This window comes from Brienomyrus brachyistius, chromosome 11, assembly GCF_023856365.1.
Source record: "Brienomyrus brachyistius isolate T26 chromosome 11, BBRACH_0.4, whole genome shotgun sequence".
Lineage (NCBI taxonomy): Eukaryota > Metazoa > Chordata > Actinopteri > Osteoglossiformes > Mormyridae > Brienomyrus > Brienomyrus brachyistius.
In genome coordinates this window covers 5,883,664-5,910,915 of record NC_064543.1, presented here as the reverse complement: position 1 = coordinate 5,910,915, position 27,252 = coordinate 5,883,664, and the positions used below count along the sequence as shown (strand labels likewise).

The 27,252-nt window shown below is 46.8% G+C and overlaps 1 protein-coding gene across 1 annotated transcript; it reads left to right on the top strand.

The window, feature by feature from the left end:
* Positions 1 to 4,985: 4,985 nt before the first annotated feature.
* Positions 4,986 to 24,461, top strand: acanb (aggrecan b). The gene is made up of 18 exons (XM_048969521.1): positions 4,986 to 5,326; positions 14,230 to 14,315; positions 14,467 to 14,850; positions 15,299 to 15,473; positions 16,193 to 16,320; positions 16,417 to 16,710; positions 16,817 to 17,212; positions 17,306 to 17,480; positions 17,667 to 17,794; positions 17,874 to 18,167; positions 18,259 to 18,354; positions 18,547 to 20,034; positions 20,205 to 20,318; positions 22,704 to 22,862; positions 22,946 to 23,028; positions 23,454 to 23,598; positions 23,704 to 23,886; positions 24,172 to 24,461. Exons 2-18 carry the CDS (start codon positions 14,237 to 14,239, stop codon positions 24,264 to 24,266), a joined length of 4,416 nt encoding a protein of 1,471 aa, XP_048825478.1. The 5' UTR covers positions 4,986 to 5,326; positions 14,230 to 14,236; the 3' UTR covers positions 24,267 to 24,461.
* Positions 24,462 to 27,252: the final 2,791 nt, after the last annotated feature.

Below are 27,252 nucleotides of genomic sequence, written 5' to 3'. Positions count from 1 at the left end.
CAACATGTCATCGGTCTATGTAAACTTACCCTTGGTGTCCCAACACCAGACAGACCTTTTTTAGGTTATTTGCTGACTTATGGCCCATAAAATAGATTTAAAAATGATATTCTCTGCATTCCAGGCTGGATCTTCAGCTCAACACCGAAAAGCTTGCAGATATGCTGTTTCCTCTGTGCCTTTGTGTTCCGCGAAAGTGTCTTAACAGGCTTCTCTTTGCCTGGCCACAGACGGTGTGAAGCAGACGATAGCACAATTTTAAAAATGGAGGTGTTACTTAAAGATTGTTAAACGTTGCATGCAGTTGCAATAAAGGTGTTAAAACATTTTTGCAGATGTATGGAAGACTTGCTCTGGGCAGGACAGAGAACAGAAGCAGGTGACACAGGGACAGGAGGAAGAAATTTAGAAGTTTATCTGGGATGAGGACCGGAAACACGTTTAGCAGCACCGTGAGAAGGATCACAACACGACAGGCAATCATTTCAGGAAATGCGCAGGAAAACGAAACAAGTGTTGGTTTCTGGGAAAGGGCTTACACCAGGTATAAGCTCAGGCTGCAGGTTCTGGGGCCAGGAGAAAAACAGAACCGCTTCATATATGATGGGAAATCAGGCTCCGACGTTGTGAATGAACGAACCCACCACCTGACTTGGCCCCTCCGCGGATGTCCATATTGTGTTTCACGAGGGCGCATTAACTCGCTCGTACAATGTGGTTGTGGCAAAACGTGATACCGCCAAGCAGAAGCGGTGAGCAGTTTGCAATTCCACGTTAAACACAGAGTCTGGGGTGAGTAGAGAGTGAGTAGGGCCTGCGCTTGAACGATACCAATGTGGGAAAGGAGAATTACCTCATTGAAAATATCTTTTTCATCAGTGTTTTTCTATTGAGGCTTATTTAACCTTTTGCTATTAGCATGAAGCGTTCAAGCTAACAGGCTCCGAACTCTGGACAACCTCCTCGATGGAAGGGCAGATTTTTTCAGTTGCAAGCTTGAGTTTTTCTTCAAACCCCAACGAGGCAGAGCTGCAGAGCCCTTCCCTGGACATCGGCCTTGAAGTTAACAGCTTGTCCTCTCACTCAGTGGCTCCTGTGTCCGTTCCCTTGATCGGTAATATATAGTGCAGGGCACGCTTCAAAACGTACTTCTTCCTAAAACAAGCAGTGGTCAGTGCTTCTCAAACAGTGGCACGCCTATGTGGTGGCGAATCAGACTGCAAAGGTACAGGTATGGAAGCGTGACACACACAGCGCAATCAAAGCAGGCGAGAAACGACGGTTCAGGTCAAATTTACATAAAGGGCAAAGACGGAACCATTTGCACAGCTAAATTAATGCTGACGCCTTCTTCTCAGATAGGTGACAAGTTGGCCTCTCTTACCAACGTTGACAGTAGCATAGATGACACCCTTTCCCGGAATAACCTGCAGTTTCTCTCACTCATGCATCTGGATTTACACTGAGGATCTTCATCCAAGGGTCGCACCTGGGCTCGAATTCAATAGTCAGCAGGTTTTTCATACCATCTCTTTTTCTACTAATCTACAAGCTGCCCTGCGAGACACTTAGTTGTACTTTAAGGGTGTGTGCAAATAGCTAAGATCTAAAGTGCTAAACTCTAACTTTGATACGCTGCACACTTGGGGCTGTAGAATAAGATAATCCAGTAAAGATGTGAACTGCCAAACATCTATAGCGGGCATACGACGCTAAACTGTGTATGTTGATAAAATTTTTCCAAAATGAAGAAGATATGAAGAAGACCAGTTGTTAAGTACAGCTGGAGATCACAGGCTTTCCTTTCCATGACATATGTGATCCTTTATAAAAACGACCCCATTTTCCACCCACAAGGTAGAGGGCGCTCTAACTTACACCCAGTGCAGGAAGGAAGAGACTTTCAGGATGGAATCACACAGAAAGGGGGTGCAAAGCAGAAAATCCATTTCTCTGACCTACAAGCACGTGTGCAGATACAGGTGATGTAGCAATCCAGTGTTCTTCAAGACGGATTCATCTCTCATCTCTCAGCCGTTGTGAAAACTCCCTGTACAGGATTTTTTACAGACGTTTTTTGTTTTTTTTTACAACATACAAAACATGACTGAGAAATACAAAAATATCCATGATTCATGAATTCCAGTAAATTATGATTTTAGGTGTGATTGTATTTAAAATTAAGATTTATATTTATTGTAAAGTAACTAACAGGAAATCTGTGAAGTCGTCCCAGAAGTCAATATGTACAGAAATCGATGATTATCAGAGGAATCGTCTGTCAGTATTTCCATGGAATTCCAGACTTGTGTCTCGTTATTATCAGATTAATTACACTTCAGTCACTTTAATTATATTTTAATCACGCAGCCTCTATGGTACATTTACGTGAAATTTTGCAGATGTATACTATACATTTATTTCTCTCTACAGTAGGTTTACAGTCATTTGTTGTTCTGAGATCCAAAAAAAATTAATACTGGAGAAAAAAATGAGCTGGTTAGCATTTTTTAAAATGCTGCCTGGACGCCGATGTTTGAGAGCTGGATCCAAGCAGAGCTAAGTCAGACTTTAGTGTGAATAATGTTTTTAATCAGCCGTGGCGCTATTTCCTTCCACACAGAGGCGCTCCTCTGGCTCGCAGACCCGCCAGGGTGCACGTCGGCATCCACTGAAAGGACCTCTGTGTCCCATCAGCTCCCCCTCCCGCTAATTGCCGCCAACGGACGGCAAAGGTTGCGACGTGCCTTTTTCACGTCTTACCCTCACCCTGGAAGCCATTTTGAAAAAAAAAATAAGGCAACAGGGTACAGAGGAAGAAATTAACTGCTGGCAAAGAACACTGAAAATTAATATTAACGTTAAAAAGATAAATTGCCCTTCACAGTGAAGGGTCAAGTATAATAATAAAGCGATTAAAGCTGAAATGTTAAAGTGTAATTAAAATATATTTGAGTTACGGCTGATATTTATAAATGTCTTTTCAAGAGGAGGTGGGAGGACTGTGACCCAGAGAGTGTGTCTGCGAAACTTCATTCCTGAAAAGCACCCCTTTAGGTGGGAGAAATGGACCGGCCCCCACAGACACTTAAGGCTAAAGCAGGTCCCACCTCAAGGGGGTAAGGGGGGAGGTGTGAGGGTGAGAAGTATGACAATAAAGGCTCTCTACTCTAAAAGGGCCTCGGCCCTCAGCCAGGCCCAGTGGCTGGGGGGTCAGATGTGCAGAAAGCGGCAGACAGACCAGTCCTCAGTCCTGCATCTTGCGCTGCCAGAGTCACTCGAGGCTAAAGGGTAAACAGTCTCTCCATTCTGGTTGTTTCAGGGATGCATCATGGTGGTCAGCCTACCAAATGTGGGGGGGGGGGGGGTCATGTATATATTACATTGTGGGGACCACCTTTTCGGTTCTCACAAGGGGAGAGTCAATCTTATAAAAAAAAATCTATGACTGCAATCAGAAAACTGAAAATACCCCAAAGTCTCCTATTTTGTTTGGTTACTTATGGTTAAGGTTAGGGATGGGCTGGGGGTTAAGGTCTGCATGTTGGGATTAGAGTTTTCTCCATAGGAATGCATGGAGAGTCCCCACAAAGGTATAATTACAAACCTGTGTGTGTGTGTGTGTGTGTGAGTGTGTGTGTGTGTGTGTGTCTGTGTGTGAGTGTGTGTGAGTGTGTGTGTCTGTGTGTGTGTGTGTGTGTGTGAGTGTGTGTCTGTGTGTGTGTGTGTGTCTGTGTGTGTGTGTGTCTGTGTGTGTCTGTGTGTGTCTGTGTGTGAGTGTGTGTGTGAGTGTGTGTGAGTGTGTGTGTCTGTGTGTGAGTGTGTGTGTGAGTGTGTGTGAGTGTGTGTGTCTGTCTGTGTGTGTGTGTGTGTGTGTGTGAGTGTGTGTGTGTCTGTGTGTGTGTGTGTGTCTGTGTGTGTCTGTGTGTGTGTGTGAATGTGTGTGTGTGAATGTGTGCTTATGATAAAATTACTACAGAATTACTCTTTTTCTGTGTTTCCCACATTGTAAATTGTATCAGAATCAGAACCTTTATTGGCACCTGACCAAGGCAGGAGTTCGCTGCTGCTGTCACCAAAGCAATAGATAATCAGCAATTACAGCATCATGCAGACAGATAATAATTAAGATACCAAACACTGAGAAGTGGATGCAAGATATGTGATAAACTCGGTGGTTTGTGATGCAACTACAGTGATTCCTGTGATGTACAGTAATGGGCATATTCTTACAACATCTTCTGGAGAGGAACTCATAGGACTTGGGACCAAAATCACTGCATGCCAGAGTATTCAAGTCGCGAAATGACACTGCACCAGAAATACAGTTAACCAGTGTTTTCCCGAACCTCATCACCTACTGGTTTTGCGAACATGACTGTTGGTATAGCATTCACCACACTTGGTTTCGCCAAAACCAGCAGTTTTAGTTTTCAGGGAGCAGGGATGGGGTTGTTCTGGACAACCGACCGACAGAGCACATAGCTGGGAATATAGGAGTCCCGCGATGTCCACGTTTTCCTCCGTTTTGGTCTTAATCTGGGCTTAATTTTTCGTTTAATAATTTCAACTTCATACAACTCTCACAAAACGTAAAGCAAAGCACAAAGGATCAATACAAGCAAGGAAACGAGACAGCTAACAGGTCTCCGAAACCCAAGCAGGTACTGCCACCTGTCGAAAACTCCTCTGTACTGAAAGATTAGTTGATAAATCTATGTCACTCATATAAAATTAAATAAATAAAACCAGCAAAACTAAAAATTCTAGGAAATGAAAATATACGGATCTCCGACTGCATTTTATGTTTTCACTAACAGTCCTAAACTTTGTACTTTTTGAATATAGAATATAAAGTGTGTAATAAGTCACTCACCGCTACACATACAAACGCCACTCCATAGATATATATATATATATATATGGAGGCGTGTTCGCAACCATAAAGCGCGCCGCCACCCTCCCACTTTTGGGGTTTCCTCCACCCTTCCCTCTCTGACAGCTAAAGTTGTTCCCGGTTTGAAAAGGATTCTTTCTGCTCCTGAAACACACGCAAGAGGAGCGAGGCTCTACCTGCGCCCATCAGCTGTAGGGGCACATCGGGATTTTAACACCGCCTTGAAACAGCAGTACGACGCACTTCACAGACTAAGACTTAACTCCTGAGCAAGTAAAGGAGCAAGGATAAAATAATTAAGATAAAAGAAGACCGGCGTCATAAAGCGCACCTGAAAGTTTCTGATTCCTCGAGAAAAGACTTTCATCGGCCCTTACAGGCTATTTTATGGGAATTGGATTGCGGGCACAGTCCACCTAAGAAGTGAAGGTAACCAGAATGTTCTATTTGACACGTACGTTTTTAGTTGTTTGTAGTTCCTGTAATTTCTGGACCACATACACGTTTTATAGGTACCACTCGTCTTTGCCGCAGTGGAAAAGTATAAACTAAAGTGAAAAGGGAAAAGTAGTTATAAAACAAAGCTCGGTTTGTGTTTCCAGACTTAGGGTTTTAAAGCTGCAAAGGGGATGCGGAGCCTATAATCAGGGAGGCCGGTGATGCCGATTTCTGAACCTGGTTTAATATACGCAGCTACTGGAGACGATTTTTGTACGACAGTCTGAGAAGATAAAAAATAATTTTTTTTTATGGTGCTGCTTTTCTTTTTTGATTGTATATTTTAAACGATTTAAATTCCATTGCAAATTGAATTGCTTACCACATAATTAATAAGAATAATTAATGCTCACTGATCAACGACTAAGTAACGTTCATTAACCAAAATTATCAATTTTTTCCTGAATTACTTAAATTAGCCAAATCAGCTGTTACTAATTCTTACTATACCTTACATGTCTATAGAACATATTTGAAAATGCTGTATTTTATAAGCAGGAATACATAGATGTATGAGATCTAGACTGCAAACCATTCAGACATAGATGCCTAGGCCTAGGGTTAGGGTGTCCAAACCAGGATGGCATGCATGAGAAGATTACGCCTTTACAAATACGCAAGATCTGTGGGAAACTGTGAGGTTCTCTGCTGCTGTTTTCAGTGGATCCTGGTTTATTTGGTGGTGGGTGAGTCTCAGCACTGTAGTAAAAGCTGTTCAACAGGGCTGAAATCCACAAATCCGAAGAAGTCTTCTCCATGGTCTCTAACAGACATGTATTAGATAATTTTATCGCTAGATGTTTCCGTTTATGAAGCGAAACGCAGCCCTGACTGCATATGAATGTCCGTGCTTGTGTAGGGTCTCTCCAGTTTGATCCCTCATTGTAAAGTCTGTGATCAGAAGGTTGTGGGTTTGAGTCCGGCCTCGGTGGGGAGGTCACATGTCTGTGGGCCCTCGCGCAAAGCCCTTAACTTCCAGCTTGACGGGTGCCGTAAGTGGCTGCCCTTTTGCCGCGACACCTGAACTTGCCCCTGCGTGTGTTTCATGGACGAAGTGTGTGAAAAGAGATCTTCCCCACTGGGACCACAAGAGTTTCCTTCTTCTTCAATTTGAGACAGAGAGAGCTCCAGGATCAGGAAGCACAAAAATGAAGTGAGATTTAACAGCTGTCCTTCAGCAACTGACAGGTGTCTGAGATTCTTTTTACCATGGTTATTGTTCCTATAAAGCTGATGTCAGGGTGAATTCTACAGACACCACAACTGTCATCAAAGTAAATGTTTCTACAGGATCATTTCAAATCCAGTCAACAGCTAGAAACTGACACGAGTAAATCACGAGTAAATCATGAGTAAATCGTGTTTTATTGTACTTGACTGTACCGTGAATAGTTTGGAGATGCTAGTCTCTGCCAGGGTGTAAGTGCTGTATCTCCTGAGAGTGACATCCTCGTGTGACCTTGAGATGAGAGACAGGCGGCCTTCAAGACATCCGTGAGTGTTGTGCTGCATTCTGCATCTTCTCTGTTTATTTCCTCATCACACTACTCCTATGGAACGGGAAAACCGCCCCACCGTAATTACAGACCAGGCCGAAATCCAGCCGTTTCCGCGCTAATTATAGCACTGCCTTCTTGGCTCATGTAGTTAACGGATCAAGGACGATGGTCGATTTGAATCAGAATTCTGGATTTTTAGACAGAATCAGTACTTGCAGCGATGCGGAATTCCGATAAATGGTCCGGGAGTTTACGTCGGTATGGACTATGTGTCGATAGTTAATTTATACCGGAAGTGGCTTTTTAAGTCGTGTCCCAGTGGTAATAATCGTTTTAGTCAGTTACAGTCACTCTTTCCTTAAAATCATTGTAAACAAAAGTAAGCTTGTGTTTTAACAAGGATGAAAGCAAAGTTGGCAAAAACATCTAGTGAAAAATGTCCGTGTAAGTATAGAATAATAATGTGAATGAATTGATGGAACCATGCCCACTGATCAGGTGATGGGTTATGATTTAACGTGCATCGTATTAAATTGAACACATTCCTCCTCACACCGGAGCGAAGGGAGTCTGATGTCATCCTCTGGGAAACCCGACACCAGCCCAGGGGGTCACCTTGAGAGTCGCCCGTCTTTCAGGGACGACGGTACAATCTCGAAAGTGGTCAGCAGAGAGGAAGAGAGGAGCATCTGAGTGCGGGCGGTTCGGTCTGATTTTTGACGGCCCGTGGCCCGAATGCAGCCTTCGCCTGCTGATATCCGCCTGAATGTGGACTGTGTTGGGCCGGTGTGGTATAGCCCTTCACTGAGAAGCCTGCTACTGTTTACATTGGCCTTCAGTGCAGTGGGGTCCTATAATGCAGACTCAGAAACAGCCCTGCGCTTCCTGGCTTATGTCTCAGAGGGAATGAAACATTACCCTCCTGCTAAATGGGAACAGTGTAAGTCATCCCACACCCCCCCGGCACGCTCGCATATTCTAACGGCTAATGGTGTTACGTTTCAAACCTCATTAGGGCCACCTTCCTATGTACTGTGACTTGAATACATTTTTGTAAGGAAAAGGAAAAGTTTTCCTTCTGCTTTATTGAAGTTTAAAGTTTTGCGATTAGCCACCTAACTGGACTTACTCACTGAGCTGGGTGCTAATTTCTATCTTTTGATTACTGGCGGACAACATGTCCTGAGATCAAAGGACGTGCCATTCTGAACCACATGGAATCAGAGAGCAGGAGGAACTTTGGTGAATGGCATCCGTCTGATCGCCAGGAGCTGACATTGATTTCAAGTGTATATTTATAATAAGTGTTGAATAATAAGATCTGGCTTGAATGTACGTTGAGTTACAGGGATGGCTATTCCATGCATGCCTGACAGCCCTAACCTGCACACATGACCTTCACCCTAAACCCTCCGCATGACCTTAACCCTAACAAAGCTCTACTGCTGTTAAATTCCTGTCTTTCCGACCCTCTGACCTTGGATTTCCAGTTGAGGAAGGTGTAAGGAATGTCTTTCCAGGGTTATTCACATCTGAGCAATGATCTGTAGCATGTTCTAATTAATTTGATAATATTATACATAACTACCCACAAATAACCGAATTTAATACCTCATGATTTATAGACGTCTTTAGTGTCATGAAAGTTAGCTATTAACTGCAGAGTTACTTTGTGAGTGTAATAACTAATCAAGTAGGAGCTACTTTAGCCCTATGCTGCTCTCTGTTGAACTCTTGACATCTGTAGTGTTTTAATAATTATCATGAGGTCGGTTTAAATAGGGTTTTCAACAGCCCGTTCAAATCCGAGTCAGACAGGCGTCATTACCAGCGAACAGAGCAGTTTACTGTTTGCCACGTAAGCCGTGTTCACTTTTACCAACATTTATCGACTCGTTTTATGATCTTCCAACGTTTGGACTATTCCCCTATAAACCGGCTGTCTGGCAGAAAGTTGATGTAATTATTATTAGTAAAGAGGAAAAAAGAAGGGCCATATAAATTATGAAAATGTCTTCAGGAGAAAAAGAGACGTGAAATGCGCAAGCAGCGTCGGAAACGATTTGCAGTGTCCGCTCCTTTAAAATCTCGGAGACTGAGAACATAATATTTATTACGGCACCGCGCCTTAGTCAATGGCGGCTCTGTCTGCAGCCGGAGGGCTCTGGAGCTGCCCAGACACCCCACACGAAATTTGCTTGTCGGACTGTTTGCTCTTCTTCCCAAACTGAGGTTATCGTCAGTGTCTGAGCTTCTGACAGATGTGCAAATATTTGGCGGGGTGCTTCCCTGCAGTGTGCCTGATTCCCCGGAGGCTCTGATCGTCAGCCCGACGCTGAGCGGCTACACCTGCCGATCTCCATTCATCCACCTCCGCAGCGGTGCGCGTTTCCAGGCGCCAAGGAGATACATTTGCTGTTTCCAAAAGGAGAAACCTGACAATATATATATATTTTTTGGCTAAAGTAAACTTGTACGTTAGGTGCTAATTTCCTGGTAATGGAAATTACTGTCAGTAAAGTTAGGTAGCACTTTACTTGAGGAGACGCAAATCATGTAGTATTATGCTATTACTTATGTATTAATTAACCACAAACTAAGTCACATGCTGATGTTATGTTAATTCATCATTAATAAATCGTGACGCATCATTTGTCTCAAGCAGTTACTATATCCGTTACGTCTGTAGATCTTAGTGCACGAGGCTACTGAAGGAAATATTGAAGGAATAATTAATGAATAACGCCTGAAATATTGATGCCATGTTTGTTCATCATTAATGAATCATGACATCTTTCATCTTAAGTAACTATATTTGTTCATGATTCGTTCATAATTTGTACTTCAGTAGTAACTCAGATACTATTAAGTTTTTGTTTTAAGGTTCAAAGATAGCTACGTACTATTTTAACAGGCGATAGGGTTAACAAGGAAAATAGGTAAGGAAGAAGAAGAAGACACGTTTTACTCTTCAGTTCACTTTGTCCCGACTAAGAGATTCTTTACTTTGATTAAGACCTTGTCATTCCACCAATGGTCACAAGGTGGCGTAAGAGTTACCCTCACCCTACCAGCCAATAAAGAAGGTGTTAAATCCTAGTGTAGGCCGCCTGGTGGAAAGAGGCCGCGTAATGTCCCGGGAGGAGCAGATAAACACTATGATGTTATATTTTAAAGGGGAGGACTGTTACCCTAAAATAACCGAACGCAATTCCAGAGCAGTAACGGAAACCCTGAAGTTTACTTTTAAAAGCCACTCTGTGCAGCTTCTTGTTGCCACTGGAGAACAGGTAGTTTGTGTGCGAGTGAGCGTGTGGGTGTGTGCCTCCGTCCGTGCTCACACACGCCCACCCCCCCCCCCCCCCCCCCCACCAAAGACTGAACACCGCAGTGTTCGACATGAAGCGGCGGTTTGTTAAGGCACCGAGGAGATGAGCAGAGGAGGCAGTAAACAGCCTCGTTCTTATGAGTGGGGCCCCCGGCCCCCGCAGTACACAGAGAGCAGATTGCAGGTCAGCCATTTAACACGTTCGCTTAACACAGTCTCCCAGCTACACCTGCTCTCTGGCGGTTTATACAGTAGCCGAGCATAATTGATAGAGGATGACAACGGGTCCCGGGTTCGAGTCTCCGCCTGGGTCACATGTGTGCGGAGTTTGCATGTTCTCCCCATGTCGTTGTGGGGTTTCCACCGGGTACTCCGGTTTCCCCCCACAGTCCAAAAAACATGCTGAGGCTAATTGGACTTGCTAAATTGCCCGTAGGAGTGCATGTGTGAGTGAATGGTGTGTGAGTGTGCCCTGCGATGGGCTGGCCCCCCATCCTGGGTTGTTCCCTGCCTCGTGCCCATTGCTTCCGGGATAGGCTCCGGACCCCCCGCGACCCAGTAGGATAAGCGGTTTGGAAAATGGATGGATGGATGGATGGTCTCAGTCGACGAACAGCCCCTCTTCCATCATATGAAATTGAGTTTTCTATTCCTGAAATGGGTCACGTGTTGAAGAAGGGTGTCCTGTATAATAGTGGTACACAGCGTAGTGATACTGGGGCAGGAGTAGCCAACCTGGTCCTGGAGTGTCGGTATCCAGCAGGTTTTCCATCCTATCTGGTCTCTGATGAACCACATCTGATCTCAGGCAGATAGTAACTCATCAGGTATGATAGAAAACCGGCTGGATACCAGAATTCCGGGATCAGGGTTGCCTGTCCTTGTACTAGGGTGACCAGATAATCCATGTCAGGACACTTTGGGCTACTTCAGGTTTTACAAACTATTTTACAACTGAAAGGCTCCTCTGCTTGGCTAAATAGTTCAGTTCTTCTTGTGCTTTGACTGCTGTGTTTCCTCGATTGAAAGACTCATCCAGTTGTTTCACATTAACACTAGTGACACATGTATGGTTATAGGAGACTGACCAATCAGCACACAGCAAGAGCTCAGTGCTGAAGTGAAATCCAGGTCCTGTTAATTGAATCAGTAGTTTTCTCATCCTGTCCTAGGTCAATGTGTCATTCTTGACATGGATTATCTGCTCACCCTTTTATTATAGTGTTTAGCTAATGACACATGCTAATTAATTAAGCTAAAATATTAAATACTGCCTTAAAGAATGTCATATTGTCTCTTTTTTACATATGTATGTTACCGAACTTACTGAATCCCCATTGCCTGTCTGTTTCGTTACTTTTTCCCTTTGGTGTGTTTAGGGTTATTTCAGTGTCACCTCCTCAGTAGTTCCCATGACGACCATCTCTGCCCCCCTTCGTTTGCCGATGGCTGCCTCTGAGCTGGAGTCGCCGTTTATAGTGGCAGCTCGTTGCCTGTGTCGCCTCTCGGATCTGAACGTTCCTCACAGTTGACTGTGAACCTTCTGCAGCTGAGCAGACTCTCGTCGCATCCAAAAAAACGTCTGGCCCCCATAATCAAAATCTCTGTCTTCTTTCGCCCCCCCCCCCCCCCCACACCCACTGACCCTTTCCACGCTGGTCCACTTCTCTGCTGATTTGACGTCTTACCAATCGCCTGAACCTAATAGGGAGATTTTATTTATTAGATGACAAGTGCATTTTCCATGAAGCAGCTTTTCCTTATGCCACGAAGGGTCCTCCGGTTCACAAATGGGATTGAGTCACTTTCTCCTTCTTCCCGTCAACCTGAAGGCTCCAGCAGCTTCTCAGGTTCTTGTTTGGGGGGGTTCGACTCCTGCCCCCGCTGTTTGTGGGTCACCGTTACGCTTCTCCTTGCATTTGTGCGGGTTTCTCCAAGGAATTCTTAGAACACACGGTTAGAGTGGATCAGGGTCTCTAAGTTGCCGTAGAGTGTGTATGTACCTTGTTAATGTCTGATATTCCATCCATGCGGGTCAGGACTCTGTAGCTTCTAGGGCGATTCGTTGGGCCCTTAACCGCAGTCGCTGCAGGTGTTCTCTGACCCTGCTTTGTCAATTGTACGTTGCTTTGGGTAAAACCATCTGATAAATATGTAAGAATGTGGATCAGTGTTTCCTGGGGAAGACTCACTGTCACCCTGTACTGGAAAACTAGCTATGAAAATAATCATTAGATAATTACACGTGTGCTGGTAATTTGTATAATAAAAGATTGATAGTAGTAATTCTGCACAGTGTTTGTTACTTTATAACTGACAGGCACCTGTAGCCGAGTCAGGCGAGTCTGCATAGTGATGATGGACTGCTAGATGGGCTGGGCAATTAATTGTATATTAACTTCAATTACAGTTTTGGCTTCCAAAGATTATTTCCAGTAACTGTCAAAACGCAATAATTCAGATAAAATTGCACTGCACTTCATTTTGCAGTGATGGTTTAATAATTCCAGTGCACTTTTCAGGACACCTTTTTATTTGTTTCTCTGTTCAATTATATTTGGAGATTAAGGAAATCTACTGTTAAAATGAATTCAACGAATTCAATGAGGTCAATGAATGCATAATATTTCTGAAGTCAATGAGGAATCATGTTAAATAATCGCGAGTATTAAGTATACTGAGTATTGGCCAAAATAATCATGATGTGATTTTTGCCTTAATCGAGCAGCCCTACCGCTACTGCCTTCCAGTGCTGCCACGGCAACGTTAATGCATGAAACTGCCATAAATGCATTAAGAAATTGCCGTGAGTTATGGCGTTGCCGGCGGCAACACTGGTGCCATGGACCGGAGCTGGATGTTCAATGAATCTGGAGCTTTCTGGGCAGAGCATCAACATCTCCTAGCCAACGTGTGTGGAAGGCTTGCCTTCAGAGAGGATTGTCGACTTCTAGAAATTTGGAAAAATCCAGTACAGTCAAGCAGCAATTTGTCCATTTGACGCTGCCAGGAAGAGAGCTGTATGGATCTGCAACTTTTTATTCACTCTCACAATGGCGGTCTTTGTTCTGCAGACTGCTGTTTAAATTAGACGCCGTACTGCCTCTTGTAGTAACGCACAGACCCTGGCTTGACACCTGAACCACAGTCGGCCCATCGAGCTGCTCGTGTCAGCGATAAATGCTTACATAAGCCGCCTCTAGCTGGCCTTCTCAAGCCAGCGCTACCATCGCCATTGACTAAATCGGCTCGCTTTGTTTTGTCTTACATTCTTTGTTGTGACTCTACATGGTAAAAGCATCAGACGGCGTCTCAGGAAAACCACCAGCCTGAACATACATTTTTTTCCAGCTATTACAGCAGCTGTGGAAAGATCAACAGCTTTCTCTCACTTTTCGCTGATTACTAACGGTCTCCTTTAAGTGGAATGCAGTTTGGCTTTAGTTTTCTATGTGAGCTGTTTGTATACTGCATAGAAGGTTCTCCAAACTGGACCTTTGCCAGTTAAAGTAACTAAAAAGTATTGACGACAGCCGCACTTTTTCTAGTTATTTTAAAAGTGTTGTCTGTCCAGTTACTGATAAAATTGCCATCTAAGTTTATTCACCGAATCCCTCAGTCAGCGAATTTTACATGTTAATAAATCCCTGTGTGCTGTGTCCTCTCATCCAGCCCTCTTCACCAGTTCTCTGGGCCTGACCTTGACTCTCCGCTGTTTACTGTCTCTTAAAACTTTCTCTTGCCTTATTGGTGCTTTGCCACAGTAACAGTTTGAACACCTGTGTCCCCTCAAACAGAGGTTCCTCAGTGGTTTGCTTCGATGCCTCGCTTGGGCGTGGACTGTTATACTGCATGATTAGTAATAAGCTAAATACAGCGTATGGCTATTTACCCGAGACCTTGTAACCACTGTATTCTATACGGGGCTGTTTTTTTCCACCTAACCTTTCAACAGATACTTAGTTGCGAGCAAATGATTGACACACTTTTTCCTGCTGTATTTTTAGGTAAATTATGACCACCTTGTTTTTGCTGTGTGTGTATCTGCGCGTCATCGCAGCGACGATATACTATGAGGAATTGTCAGGAACGGGTGAGTGACGAACTGTGGTTTTCCAGATGTTTCTACGCATCCCGCTTGTGATCGAATGCCGGTGTCCCCGAGTGAGTGCATGTGCCGTCTGGTAGCTCCTGTCGACGTGGGCTTGACTGTTGGGTTCTTCTTTGTTCCTATGGCCCCGTAGACTTTGACAACCCGCTGAGTGTGAGCATTCCTGTAGAGCAGCCACTGCGCCCCCTGCTGGGGGGAAAGCTGCTCGTGCCGTGCTACTTTCAGGACAACACTGTCCACGATCCCGGCGCGCCCACCATTGGCCCTCTGTCCCACCGCATCAAGTGGAGCCGTGTGACCAAGGACAAAGTGACAGACATCCTGGTGGCCATGGAGGGCGAAGTGCAGATTGAATCAACGTATTTAGACAGAGTCACCATGGTCAACTACCCCAGGGTGTCTACCGACGCCTCCATTGAGATCACGGAGCTACACTCGAATGATTCCGGCACCTACCGCTGCGAGGTCATGCATGGAATTGAGGACAACAATGACAATGTTGAGATCCAGGTGCAAGGTAAGGTTACACTGGAACTGTGTTAACTGATGTTTCTTGATGGGAGTTGATGGGATTCATATTTGATTCACCTGAAGTGGTCGTCACCTCAGCCAAGAGAAATCTTTCAGTTAAATCTACAGCCAAGGAAGTCATGAGTCTGGAGTCTGCAGTCTGGCTCCCATAAAATCTTGATTTTCTTTTTACTATTTTGAATATGAAATATAAGAAAAACAATATGGGCCATGCTATTCCAAGCTGAGTTCTGTGAATATTTTATTTACAGTTATTTTGTTGCATGTCTTACCTAAAATGATTTATAATTAAACATGTTTGTTCGCACCTGGGTGTTTTGCTGCACCAGCTAAGCCTCAAAGCTGAAACGGTCTTCGGTCTTTAATTTACGTCCAGGCTAAGTTTGCAATATTTTGAAAGACTCACTAAAAGAACTGACTGATGATTTTCCTAGGGATCGTGTTCCACTACCGTGCCATCTCCACCCGCTACACGCTGACCTTCGAGAAGGCCAAGGCCGCTTGCATCCAGAACAGCGCCGTGATCGCCAGCCCCGAGCAGCTCCAAGCCGCCTACGACGACGGATTCCACCAGTGCGACGCCGGCTGGCTGTCTGACCAGACTGTCCGGTCAGTCACGTTCATCCAAACCACATGCGCACTCCAGTAGCGCTGCCAGTTTGTAGACCACAAAGAGTGACCGGGCCCTTTACTTCAAAAACGACTTTTAGATCAAATTACCCAGGTCATATTAAAACAGCAGGTAGTACAAAGTTTAACTGGTTGAAGGTTGTGCTTTTGTACTTTTAAGGTACATTTACACCAATTACTATAGCAAACTGTCCAAGATTGTTGCGTTGGTTCAAACTACTAATCATATTTGCTATGGTTGTTTTAAGTGGCATTAGCCTAATCGGCTCTTCCAGCGGTTCGCTTACCTTTGTCCAGCCCGGGTTCGAAATGCGGATCTCTTTCACGCTGACTTGAACACGAGACGGCACTAGTGCCTTCTGAGCCTGTCACTTCCTTTGCACACAAAAACCCTTTCTTTGCCTTTCCTGAAAACCTGCCGTTACACTGAGGGGTCTCTGTGTTCATCCTGTCTGGGTCTGTTTTTTACGACGTCATATCCACTGCTCTCACAGACACACACAGTGAAGCGGTGTACAGACCTTGCACGGCACATCAGTACTTGCAGAGACATGTACTATGAACTTGATTTTATGCCACATTAAAGGATGTATCTGTCCTATTCTCTTCCCCAAGGGGGAAAAAAAAGTCTAACTCTATGATACAATCAGAATCGCAGAACAAGGCATCATTTAACAGTGTCTTTCTATAACCTAAAGGTACCCTATTCATGAGCCGCGAGAACGTTGCTATGGTGACAAGGATGAATTTCCCGGGGTCCGAACGTATGGCGTGCGGGACGTCAATGAAACCTACGATGTGTACTGTTTCGCAGAAAAGATGTCAGGTACGCAACTCTGCTCTATTCACAAGCTCAGCAAAAGGCAGGCAGATGTCGCGCTACATTCAGTCCTTCTCCAGCTGCCCCCCTCTTGAATTCCAGGCAGAGTTTTCTACTCCTTTTCTCCGGATAAATTCACCTTTACTGAGGCGAAGGAGCAGTGTGTGAAACTGGGGGCACAGTTGGCCACAACCGGCCAGCTGTACTTAGCCTGGAAGGCAGGCATGGATGTGTGCAACGCAGGCTGGCTGGCAGACAGGAGTGTCCGGTACCCTATTAACATCGCCAGGCCGCAGTGCGGAGGGGGACTTCTCGGGGTGCGCACGGTATACCTCCACCCAAACCAGACCGGCTACCCCCACCCAGAGTCCCGCTATGACGCAATCTGCTACGAAGGTAAATGACCCAGACCCTGAAGTATGAATGTGGGACAGAATGGTAGACCTAGTACCAAATGGTATGGTCCCGGTTCTCTAAAAGATGCGGTCATTTTGTTTTCCAGACGAAGAGGAGGGTTCGGCCATGACTACGACCTTTTCAGACCTGCAGACCACCACCGAGGCAGGCAGTAGCCTTGTGAGCATGGCCACTGTTACCGACGGCCCTGAGGTTTTCCTCAGGAACGCCACCAGGGAAATCGAGCTGAAGGGTGAGGTGGTGACGCAGGAGCCAGTGAACATCACGGGCACGGACGGAATGGAGACCGTGACATCGGACCTCATTGGCGCCGGTGACAATGTTACCGAGTTACCCCTGTCCCCACCCCCGAGCATTACTGAGGACTACCTGAACATCACCGGCATTGAAGAGGAGATCATCATTCAAGCGACTGCTGTGCCTGGGCTAGAAGAAAAGATTACTCCTGAAAATTACACCGAGTCTGTGCCTTCTGTCACCGGTTAGTCTTATTTTAAACTTCTACTTGAAAGGCAAACTGCAGTTTGAGTGATGGATGCAGGTGCTGTACTATTGGCGCATTCTTATTTTGCAGGTGTTGTGTTCCATTACCGCACCGGCTCCAGTCGCTACGCCTTCACCTTTGTGGAAGCCCAGGTAGCGTGCCAGAGCATAGGCGCGGTCATCGCCAGCCCCGAGCAGCTCCAAGCCGCTTTTCAGGGCGGCTTCCACCAGTGCGACGCCGGCTGGCTCCTCGACCAGTCCGTGAGGTGAGTTTGGGGCAGGGCATTCCATCAGCCACCTTGCTCTTTCTCAGACTGAATGACGCTCTTTAAGTCGAGTCGATTAGACTGTGTGTACCCGGGGATGGGCTCTGGATCATCACAACCTCATCTGAAAGAGCAGTTCATGAGCTGATCTGCACTGACACGATCCTGGTGCTGTTTCAACTGAAGGTACCCGATCGTTTTTCCACGAGAAAAATGCTCGGGAGACTTGAATCAGGCACCTGGCGTCAGAAGCTACGGCCTGCGGCCTGCTGGTGAGCGGTACGATGTGTACTGCTACATCGACAGCCCCAAAGGTGAGAGTCCCAACGAAAGCACGGACTCGGCCTGCGTTTGTGTGATTCAGGGCTTCGATATACATCTGTGCTCTTTCAGGAGAGGTGTTTCACGTCAGTTCGAGTGAGGGCTTCACCTACGACGAGGCAGTGAGCTACTGCCTGGAACAAAATGCCACTCTGGCCTCCACGGCTGATCTGCACGCCGCCTGGAAGCAAGGCTTTGACAAGTGTCGCCCCGGCTGGCTGAGGGACCGCAGCGTCCGGTATCCAATCAACAAGCCCACGCTCCAGTGTGGGGGAGGGAAAGCAGGGGTCCACACTGTCTATAGCTTCCCCAGTCAGACAAGCTACCCAGACCTGTACTCCAGATATGACGCCTACTGTTTACGGGGTAAAGGTACCATGGAAATGGAATCCATGTTATTGCTGCTCTATTTGCGCCTTTTTCAAAAACTAACTAACTATATTTCTGCACTCCTTAGTTGATCTCATGGCACTTAATGAAACCAAATGGAACATTACGGGGATTGAAGAGGATCTGATCAATATTACATCCGTAACTGATCTCCGAAAACCCGGTAATAAACTTTCTGTGTCACTGTCACTCGTAAGACCCGACTGCCAAATCGGCATTGTTATGTTCCTTTGGTGCTGCCCTTAAGTATTCTAGAACTTGAAATTTATTTTGTAGATGTTGTTGGTCATGGTTTCGTTTTGTGATGCTGTGATGTAATGATTTTTGTCTCCTCCCTTTTATTTCCCCTTCGCAGTGAGTCCCTCAATAGCTCCTCCTATCTCTGTTGATATCTCTGGCTTTGGTTCTACGGACCTGCCTTCTGGTGGCAGCGGCACCTCTGGGGAGAGTTCTGGGTCTGGGAGTGCAAGCGGCGAGGCGTCTGGCACTGAATCAGGTCTGGGTGAAGACGTTTCTGGATCTGGGCTCAGCGGAGATGGGTCTGACATTCGGGTGATTCTCCAGGGAAGCGGCGAGATGCTGTCTGGTGAGGGATCTGCATCTGGGAAGCCCCAGGAAGCTGGAGAAGGAAGTACTGGGATCCTGATATTAACATCTGGGACAGGATCAGGAGACTGCAGTGGATTTCCTTCAGGATTCAGCGAGGCCCTGTCAGGATCAGGGAGCGCTTCAGGATTCATTCCTGAAGAAGGCAGCACTGCAATATTTAGTGGTTCAGGAGAGAGTGGAGACTTCACGGGTGTGGCATCCGGGTCAGGTACAAGTGGGGACCTCTCCGGATACAGTGGGATACCATCTGGATTTTTACAATCTGGGGACATCAGTGGTTTCTCTGGAGACCTTGATGGTAGTGGGGATTCCATGATTATTCTGCTAGATGGCAGTATGGTAGATAAATCCGAATCCCAGACCTCTACAGAAGAGGGTAGAGGGAAGGTGGAATTCAGTGGTTCGGGAGATATGTCAGGATTCGGAATGAGCGGCTTCTTCAGTGGGGACGTCACTGGCCTCGGATCTGGATTCAGCGGCTCTGCATCTGGAAGTGGCACTGAATTACCTGAAGTGACCCTTTTGGACTCTGATTTCATTCAGGTGATAAAGCAACCAGTAGAAGAGCAAGAAGCTTCTGGACTTATGGAGTTTGGCTCTGCGGTATGTGGAGTTCATTCCGGGGATTTTTCCGGTTATTCTTCTGGGGCTTCCGGTATTCCAGAAATGAGTGGGGCTTCTGGTCTTCCTGATGTGAGTGAGATTCCAGGTCTCCCAGACATAAGTGGGGATTCCAGTCTTCTTGACCAGAGCAGTACTTCTGGTCTTCCAGATGCGACCAGTGCTTCCGGCCTACCATCAGGAGAGATCTCAGGTGCTTCTGCGAATGGGGATGTCGTTCTTCTTACGGAGGAGGAGATGGTTGAGATTTCCATAATCCCCAAGATTAGCCAGGAACTCGGCAAAGGGCCGGTGGAGATCAGTGGCGCAGGTAGTGGATCTGTGTTTATATCTGGGAGCGGAGACCAGGTTGGTTCTTCAAGCGGAGTCACATCGGGTACCTTCTCAGGAGCGAATTCCCAGGATCACGTGTCGCTGATCCGTTTCTCTAAGCCTGGAGAGCAGGAGCTCAAAAGCACATTTATGGATGAAAATCCACAGGAATCTCGTTCAGAGTTGGTGGAATTCATTAGCAAATACTTCGCCACTGTTCCGGTTCCCAGTGCTGCCCCCACGCCACCAACCGTCTCTCTACCAATCCCAGAAGTAATGCAGGAACCTGCATTTGCGGATGGTTAGTTACTAAAACCTTTTATATTTTAAAACACTTGATCATGGTTTCCTTATTCCTATGACAGCGTCAATCTTCCTGAATTTCTTCAGTATTTCTTAAAGATAAGCATCTCCAGTCTGACACTGCCACTGTTAGCTGCTGTTGATAAGATCCCACCTTGAATTCCTCAGCTTTCATCGACCCGTGTGACCCAAACCCATGTGGGCCTGGCTCGTGTTCGGTACGAGGTGACATCAGGCACTGCCAGTGCCCTCCGGGTCTCACTGGAGATGCCTGCCAACTGGGTAAGTCATGACAATTTCATACGAATCACTATACAGCGAGCACTTTCTGTGTTATAGAATAATATTACAGACAGTGTGCATGAGGAAGGCAGAAGACTGAAGCTAATACTGTGAATTTTATACGTGCTGTTTCGTAAATGATGTACAATCCTGCAATTACGATAACTGACCATTGCACTGCATCTTTTAGCGATTCAGTTTTGTTGCCAAGTTTATTTTACAGCTTAGTTCCTATTTGCTTTTCAAACATTATCATACAGGTGTCTTAACAAGACTTTGAATTTAGAGTTTTTTTTCATATCATTCGAGCTATTTCTGGGAAGCAATATCCATTCCTGTGTCAGTATATTTGGTGTGGCTCTGTGGTCTTTGCAACACACAGTAATACAGGAACTCAAAGCATGGTTAACATGAATTTTCGTCTTCGATTGTTTCTTCTTTGTATCTCTTCTCCATCGTTTGCTGATTTGTTCCTGTTTCTGGGCATCATCTCTGTGTTTCTCCGCGTGTTTCAGGATATCTGGCTCGTCTCCATGGATTCCTTACTCTCAGTCAGCTGACTCCCTTTGAGACAGGCCTTGCGATGACCTTCCGGCTGTTGTTTTTGCCCGGCGGTGCCCCTCAGCCTGTAGGCACAGCCCTGCTCCTCCTCTCTAACCTTCCTGCTTGCTCGGTAACCTTCCAGTGGCTGCCTAAACCTCTAACCAGAAAGCTGCAGAACTCACCGCCGCTAATCGAGTTGCTTGTCCACACGTCGCCGACGATGCTGCGACGTTAGGAATCGTTAGGAAACGTACTGCCTGGAATGGGTCTGGAGCGAGAAGCGGTGCTCCAAACATCCCGCAGGAATGACAAGTAGTTAATACACGTTAATCTGCCTCCAGCATCATATGAAAGCAAACGAAGGGCGCAGTATGTCGGTCAGGGACGATGTGGACAGCAACGTTACAGTACCTTAAAGGTTCTGATTCTAACATCAATGCTATCCAATGCCCCGCCCCCCTGCCCTGCTAGCAAAAGCTCCGCCCCCCTGAGGGTGGTAGAGGTAACAACACACCTATTTTACAGAGGTGGATGAGTGCCATTCGAACCCCTGTGTCAACGGAGCCACCTGTGTCGATGGTGTGGATTCTTACAAATGCTTATGCCTACCCAGCTACGGAGGGGACCACTGCGAGATCGGTACGAGGTCGGCTTCAGCTAATCGCACTAACCGCCCCACGACAACAACATAACCGGTGGCAGCTCTCAAACGACTCACTGGAGTGGTTTGGTTGGGTCGCCGGGTGTGGCGGTGCGCTCTGCGCTGGTGTCTGGGCTCCACTAGGCGAGGTTATGCTTTCGCGCTACAGCGCTCCTCTCTCTGCCCGCATTTTGTTGACCTTTCAGGTGGTCTGATTTAATAGCCTCTTGCTGCTGGGGTTTGTTGTTGTTCTGTAAATTGTTAGTCATTACTTCCATAATGAGAATACTTTCTACAGGAAAATTACGTAAAAGTCAATCCACCCATTGTTTTTTTTCCCTTTTTTCCCCAAAAACATGAATGTTTAGTTGCGGGCTCCACGGAGGTGTATGGGCAGGTGTTTATTTCCTAGGAGCAAAACAGATCTCAGGACACCAATCCATTATCTTCTTGTTTTGTTGTCCCAAAACTTAAGTTCAACAAGAGGTCACATAAAAACTGAACTATTAAAATCATAAAGGAATCTAGATTCAGTAAAAGATTGATTACTGGACATAAGTAACTAAATAAAAAGTTAAACTCCTGGTTTTATAGATTGGTGCAGAATGATATTTTGCTCTGTATAATAATTTATACTTTATTGATCCCTATGGGGAAATTCTCTTTTTGCCTCCCACAGCTTGCTCTCTGTAGGTGAGAGCAGGCTGGCAATGAAGGGCAGCCGCCCAGGGAGCTGGAGGTTAGGGGCCTTGCTCAAGGACCTGCTGATGTGTCGTGGCCAGGGTTGAACTGGCAAGCTTTGGATCTCAAGCGGAGAGGCTAATAGCCCGCTGAGGCACACGCTGCCCCCTTGCTGCTCATATATCCTGCATATTTGTGACTTCAAAGTATCAAATAAATCTTGTAAATACCAGACGAGTTGATGGCGGCCCAGCAATATTGTCAGATAATTTATACATTTCTTCTTGAATACATCACTGCCCCGTTGGAGCTGCTCTGTGTGTCGCATGGAGGGCTGTGGACAATCTGTCTGTGTTGTTTTGGGTAAAAGGGGCTACTGCAGGGGGTGGGGGTCAGGGTGGGGGTCACTCTGCGCATCTGGACTGACCAAGACTCTTCATGGCAGCGTCTAACGAAGGCTGGCCCGCTCTCCGGTCGGCTTGCGCGTGTGTCTCACTGTCGCCCCCTTGCTGTCACTGCAGACATTCGCAGCTGCGAGGAGGGCTGGGTGAAGTTCCAGGGTAGCTGTTACCTGCACTTCCCTGAACGTGCACCCTGGCAGGACGCAGAGAACCGCTGCCAGGGCCTCAACTCGCACCTGGTCAGCATCCTCACTCCAGAGGAGCAGGACTTTGTCAACTGTGAGTAGAGAGGGTTTCTCTACAGTGACTCTGTCCATCTCTGTGCTCTCGATTCACCCCCAAACCTCTATTTGCCTCCAAAGCGAACACACAGGATTACCAGTGGATTGGACTCAGCGACAAGGCCATAGAAAACGACTTCCGCTGGACAGACGGGAGCCCGATGGTGAGTGTCTCCTCCTGCCCCCCAACTCCTCGTTAAACTGGAGGGAGGGGTTTCTTTCAGGAAACTCCGTGCCACTCAGCTTGGCAGAGCCCAAGGAAGTGAGGCAGTCTCACCAACTCTTACGTCATATTTGTTCTCACTGTATCCCCCTCCCAAGAAAACCATTAAGTGTTTAGATTTAATTTCATTTCAGTTTGTGCTAGTTTCCCTTCCCTCTCTTTCCATGAGTCAGCAGCAGCCTGGTCTCAAACAGTTATGCCTGTGGTCTCTTTGTCGCCCCCTGCTGCTGGAAGTTGTGACTTGCAAGTAAACGGTGCAGTTCATCTGAGGTTGCTCAAGTGCAAAGCCAGGATGTCCTTCTCCCACTTCCCAGACATTCTTTAGTTAGTGTATTGCTCATTTGTTTTGGTTTCATTCCTCTTCAGCAATATGAGAACTGGAAGCCAAACCAGCCGGACAATTATTTTAACTCGGGTGAGGACTGTGTGGTAATGATCTGGCATGAGAATGGCCAGTGGAACGACGTGCCCTGCAACTACCACCTTCCATTCACGTGCAAGAGAGGTCCTGGTGAGAGGCCGCCGTGTCGCGCTGAGCCGCCGCCCCCCACCACACCGCGTCACGCCTGACTGACACCGTTCTGTGGTCCTCCGACCCCCCCCCCCTCCCCCCCAGTCTTTTGCGGCACCCCTCCCGAGGTGAAAAACGCCAGAACATTCGGGAAGAGGAGGGACCGCTACGAGGTCTACTCGGTGATCCGTTACCAGTGTGAAGCCGGCTTCGTGCAGCGCCACCTGCCTGTGGTCCGCTGCCTGGAGGACGGGCAGTGGGAGAAGCCGCGGGTGCAGTGCAAAGGGCGTGAGTACGCGCCACCTTCGACTCACCGCCGTTGTAAACAAACTCCGCCCACTCCTGCGACAAACACAGCACGCACAAGTACGTAGGTGTTGTGACAGACATGGGTACACGGTTAGCTTAGCGCAGTGGTCACAATCACTTCTCCTGAAGATCCACCACCCTGTAGCGTTCAGCTACAGCCCTAATTTAACATACCTGTCTATAATGGCGACCAATAGGATGTTGATTTGGGTTCGCTGGGCGCAGAGGCTGATGGGAAATGTATTTATTTGTCTCTCCTTGCAGCGACGGGCAGCAGCAGTGGGCAAAGTCTACGGAAAAGGTCCGTCAGGACCCAATCAGAATCAGCCAGCAGCACATCCTGGGGCAAACTCCGCTAAGCAGGGGAGGAGAGAGGTTTAAAAAGATCATTTTAAAACGAACAATTATATAAGAGTCATTTTCTGAAAACAAAGAGATTATAACATGAGTGCCCACCTTGTATATACAAACACCAAAACAAGTTAGACATAATTGTGTAGTTCATTTGGGTTTCTGATTGTCATTCTTTGCGGATAAAAAAGTGATGATTTTAATTTGGTTTTCTTCTTCTTACACCTGACACACAAAAACACCTGTTGTACTCCTTCTTTTGTTATTTGGATTTTATTTTGAGTGTAGTAGATTGACCACAGAGCTTTGGAAAATTGTAGGACGGGTGCGTCCTGGATCTCGCAACTGCCGAGGACCTCTCGCCAACGCTATTCCACAACGGCATTTTTTCGGAACGAAGCCTTTCATGTTCACGCACACCTGACAGCAGCCTCCGTCAGCCCGTGCCGTCTGTGGTTACCAGACTAGCTTGGATCACCGCCAACAAGAGTCCTGGCTTTCCAGTCCCTGCGGAAAAGCTGGGAGAAGCAGGACAACAGAATCTGGGAATCTGAAGGTGTGTGTCGAACACCTGCTGGCTCAACCTGGGAACAGGAAGGGAGAAATTTTAGGAATTATAATATTATATGTACTAAATTAAGACTTAGCAACAGAACAATGTTTTGGGGAATCGGGGTGGGAAGAGAAATGGGGTAGTTGATTCAGCACCTTCTATAAGCTTGTTTTATGTTACCCTTCACTGAAACAACTTGTAAGTCCTACCTGAGAGTGGTAAGGGGCATGGAAGGGACCCAGCCGATTAATCTCAGCCTTCGGGGATCCACTCTGCTCAGTCCTCAGGCTTTTTGGGGGCAGGTAGATCTGGAAATGTGAACACTGAATTATTTATTGATTAGTCCCAGTGCCAGGGTGCGATTGGCACAAGGGCTGGTGGCGCCCTGCACTCTGCCGAGCAGAGTGAGAGACTGCCCGTCTCTCACCCAAAGGTAGACCAGTAACACCTTCTTTGTCTTTATTTCCATGTTTTTGAGAGCGGGACGCTTCCCTTCCCATTGTTATTTGTTAGACCCCCCCCCCCCCCCCCCCCACCCATTTTTACTTACCGACTCTTGGGGGAGCTCGTGCAGTGCACAGCATTTCTCATGGGGAGTTAAACAAGCCGGAATCCCGTTACAGCAACTAACCTACACCACCCAGCCAGCCGCTGCAGTTTTCATTTTGCTTCCCTCAGTTCCCGAGGCCATCAGTCACGATGAGACCGTTCTAAAGCACAGGGGGTGGGGGGGGGGTACAGGCTTCACATTTTCGGTGTACAGTCCCAGCGCCCCCAGCCACGCCAAGGAATCTGACAGCGGTAGCTAGCCTGCTTAGAATCTCTCAGCCATGCTTTCACGTCTGCGGAAATACACTCGTTTATAGCAGTTTGTGGGTGGCAGGGCCCCCCCCAAACACCTAATACTCTTTGACACTGTACATACCGGTTCAGCAAGTACAGATCCTGTACTTTCCTTGCTTCTCACTCTGTCCTGTAGCCTGTCCAAGGATTTTATTACATGTGGCTGTCATCCAAGATGGCCGCCATCCACCTGCAGTACATTGCATAGACAACGGGGTGACCAAGAGCACTCCTGCCCAAGGCTATAATGATACGTCCAGTTTCCGGGCAAAATCCTGCCGTAGGCGGCTATGGCATTGCCTTCTTGTCAGATCCCGGGGGGCGTGGCTAGAGTCAGATGTGCCTGGACCCCCATGTTGCCAGGGGTTGCTGTAACGGTCGCGGCCTTTCTGCTGCCTTTCTGTGACGCTCGTGGGGCGCAGCTGCTATCGGCCAGCGTCCCACCGAGCACAGGGGTGTCCCCGGGGGCAGCGAGAGCCAAACTGTTTGTGCTTGAATATCTGTGTGACAATTTGCTCGGACGTCGCAAATAATGCCAAATAAAATGTTCTGTATTTGACGCCGGCCAGAATTTCGCCTTGGTGTGTGGAGCATAAACACTGAACTCTGTATGTGTGTGTGTGTGTGTGTGTGTGTGTGGGTCATGTGTATATTACATTGTAGGGACCGAATTAGTTATTTTGACACTTTTTCTGCCCCCACAAGGTGAAACTCAATTCTATAAAAATATGTGACTACCATCAACAAACTAAAAATACCAAAAAGTCTTGTATTTTGTTTGGTTACTTAAGGTTAGTGCTGGCTTAGGCTATAGAAATGAAATGGACGGCCTTGTGTGTGTGTGTGTGTGTGTGTGTGTGTGTGTGTGTGTGTGTGTGTGTGGCCTTTGATGTGGGCATCAGTGGAAAGTCCATTCCAACAAACATCCTCACATGTACACAATGCGATGCAGAGACGTTTATCACATAATCTTCACTTAATTTGTTGTATGTTTCACAACCAAGACGCAGAACATGACATGAGACGCTGATACCTCGCTTCTGAGACTCTCCGCCTTGCCCCGGTGTGACAGAGGGCACGTGGACGTCAGTCCGGCAGGTTCTAGGCCGCCGACGCAACCGCCGTGTCATTATTGTGCGGCGACTGTGAAAAGTGGCGGTTTGCAAGCATCACTGAGGGGAAAAAATCAGTCAAGTCACAAACCTGCAGGCATGCGTTGCATTTTGCCTGTCCGACATCCCCTCTCCTGCTCAGACCATTAACATGAAATAAATATTCAGGTTTGCCACAGTGGACACGTTCATTAATTTCAGCTTGCTCAAATGGGCAGGGTATGGAATATAAGTGTCTATTTCACCATAAGCTGAATTTCAGCAGTGTTTGTGAGGTAGGTCGGCGTAAATAGGACGTGTCTTCTAGTTATAAGAATAACCTTACACAGGTTTTATTTGCTCTGCGAGGGAGGTGGGCCGCAGTCGCTAACTTCCCCCAACGCTGAATGGAGCCCTTCTTAAGATTCGCACACTGACCGTCTGTATGTTCGGCCGTTTCACCTCGCTAGCCTGGAGCGCCTCGTCACCGCGTTGCCTCTACTGTGG

Bases quoted from the DNA above. Each gene is read 5' to 3' on its own strand.
- acanb (XM_048969521.1), top strand. From the start codon at position 14,237: ATGACCACCTTGTTTTTGCTGTGTGTGTATCTGCGCGTCATCGCAGCG. The intron at 17,481-17,666 runs GTGAGTTTGGGG...TTTCAACTGAAG, and splicing joins CTCCTCGACCAGTCCGTGAG to GTACCCGATCGTTTTTCCAC. The intron at 23,029-23,453 runs GTGAGTGTCTCC...ATTCCTCTTCAG, and splicing joins GGACAGACGGGAGCCCGATG to CAATATGAGAACTGGAAGCC.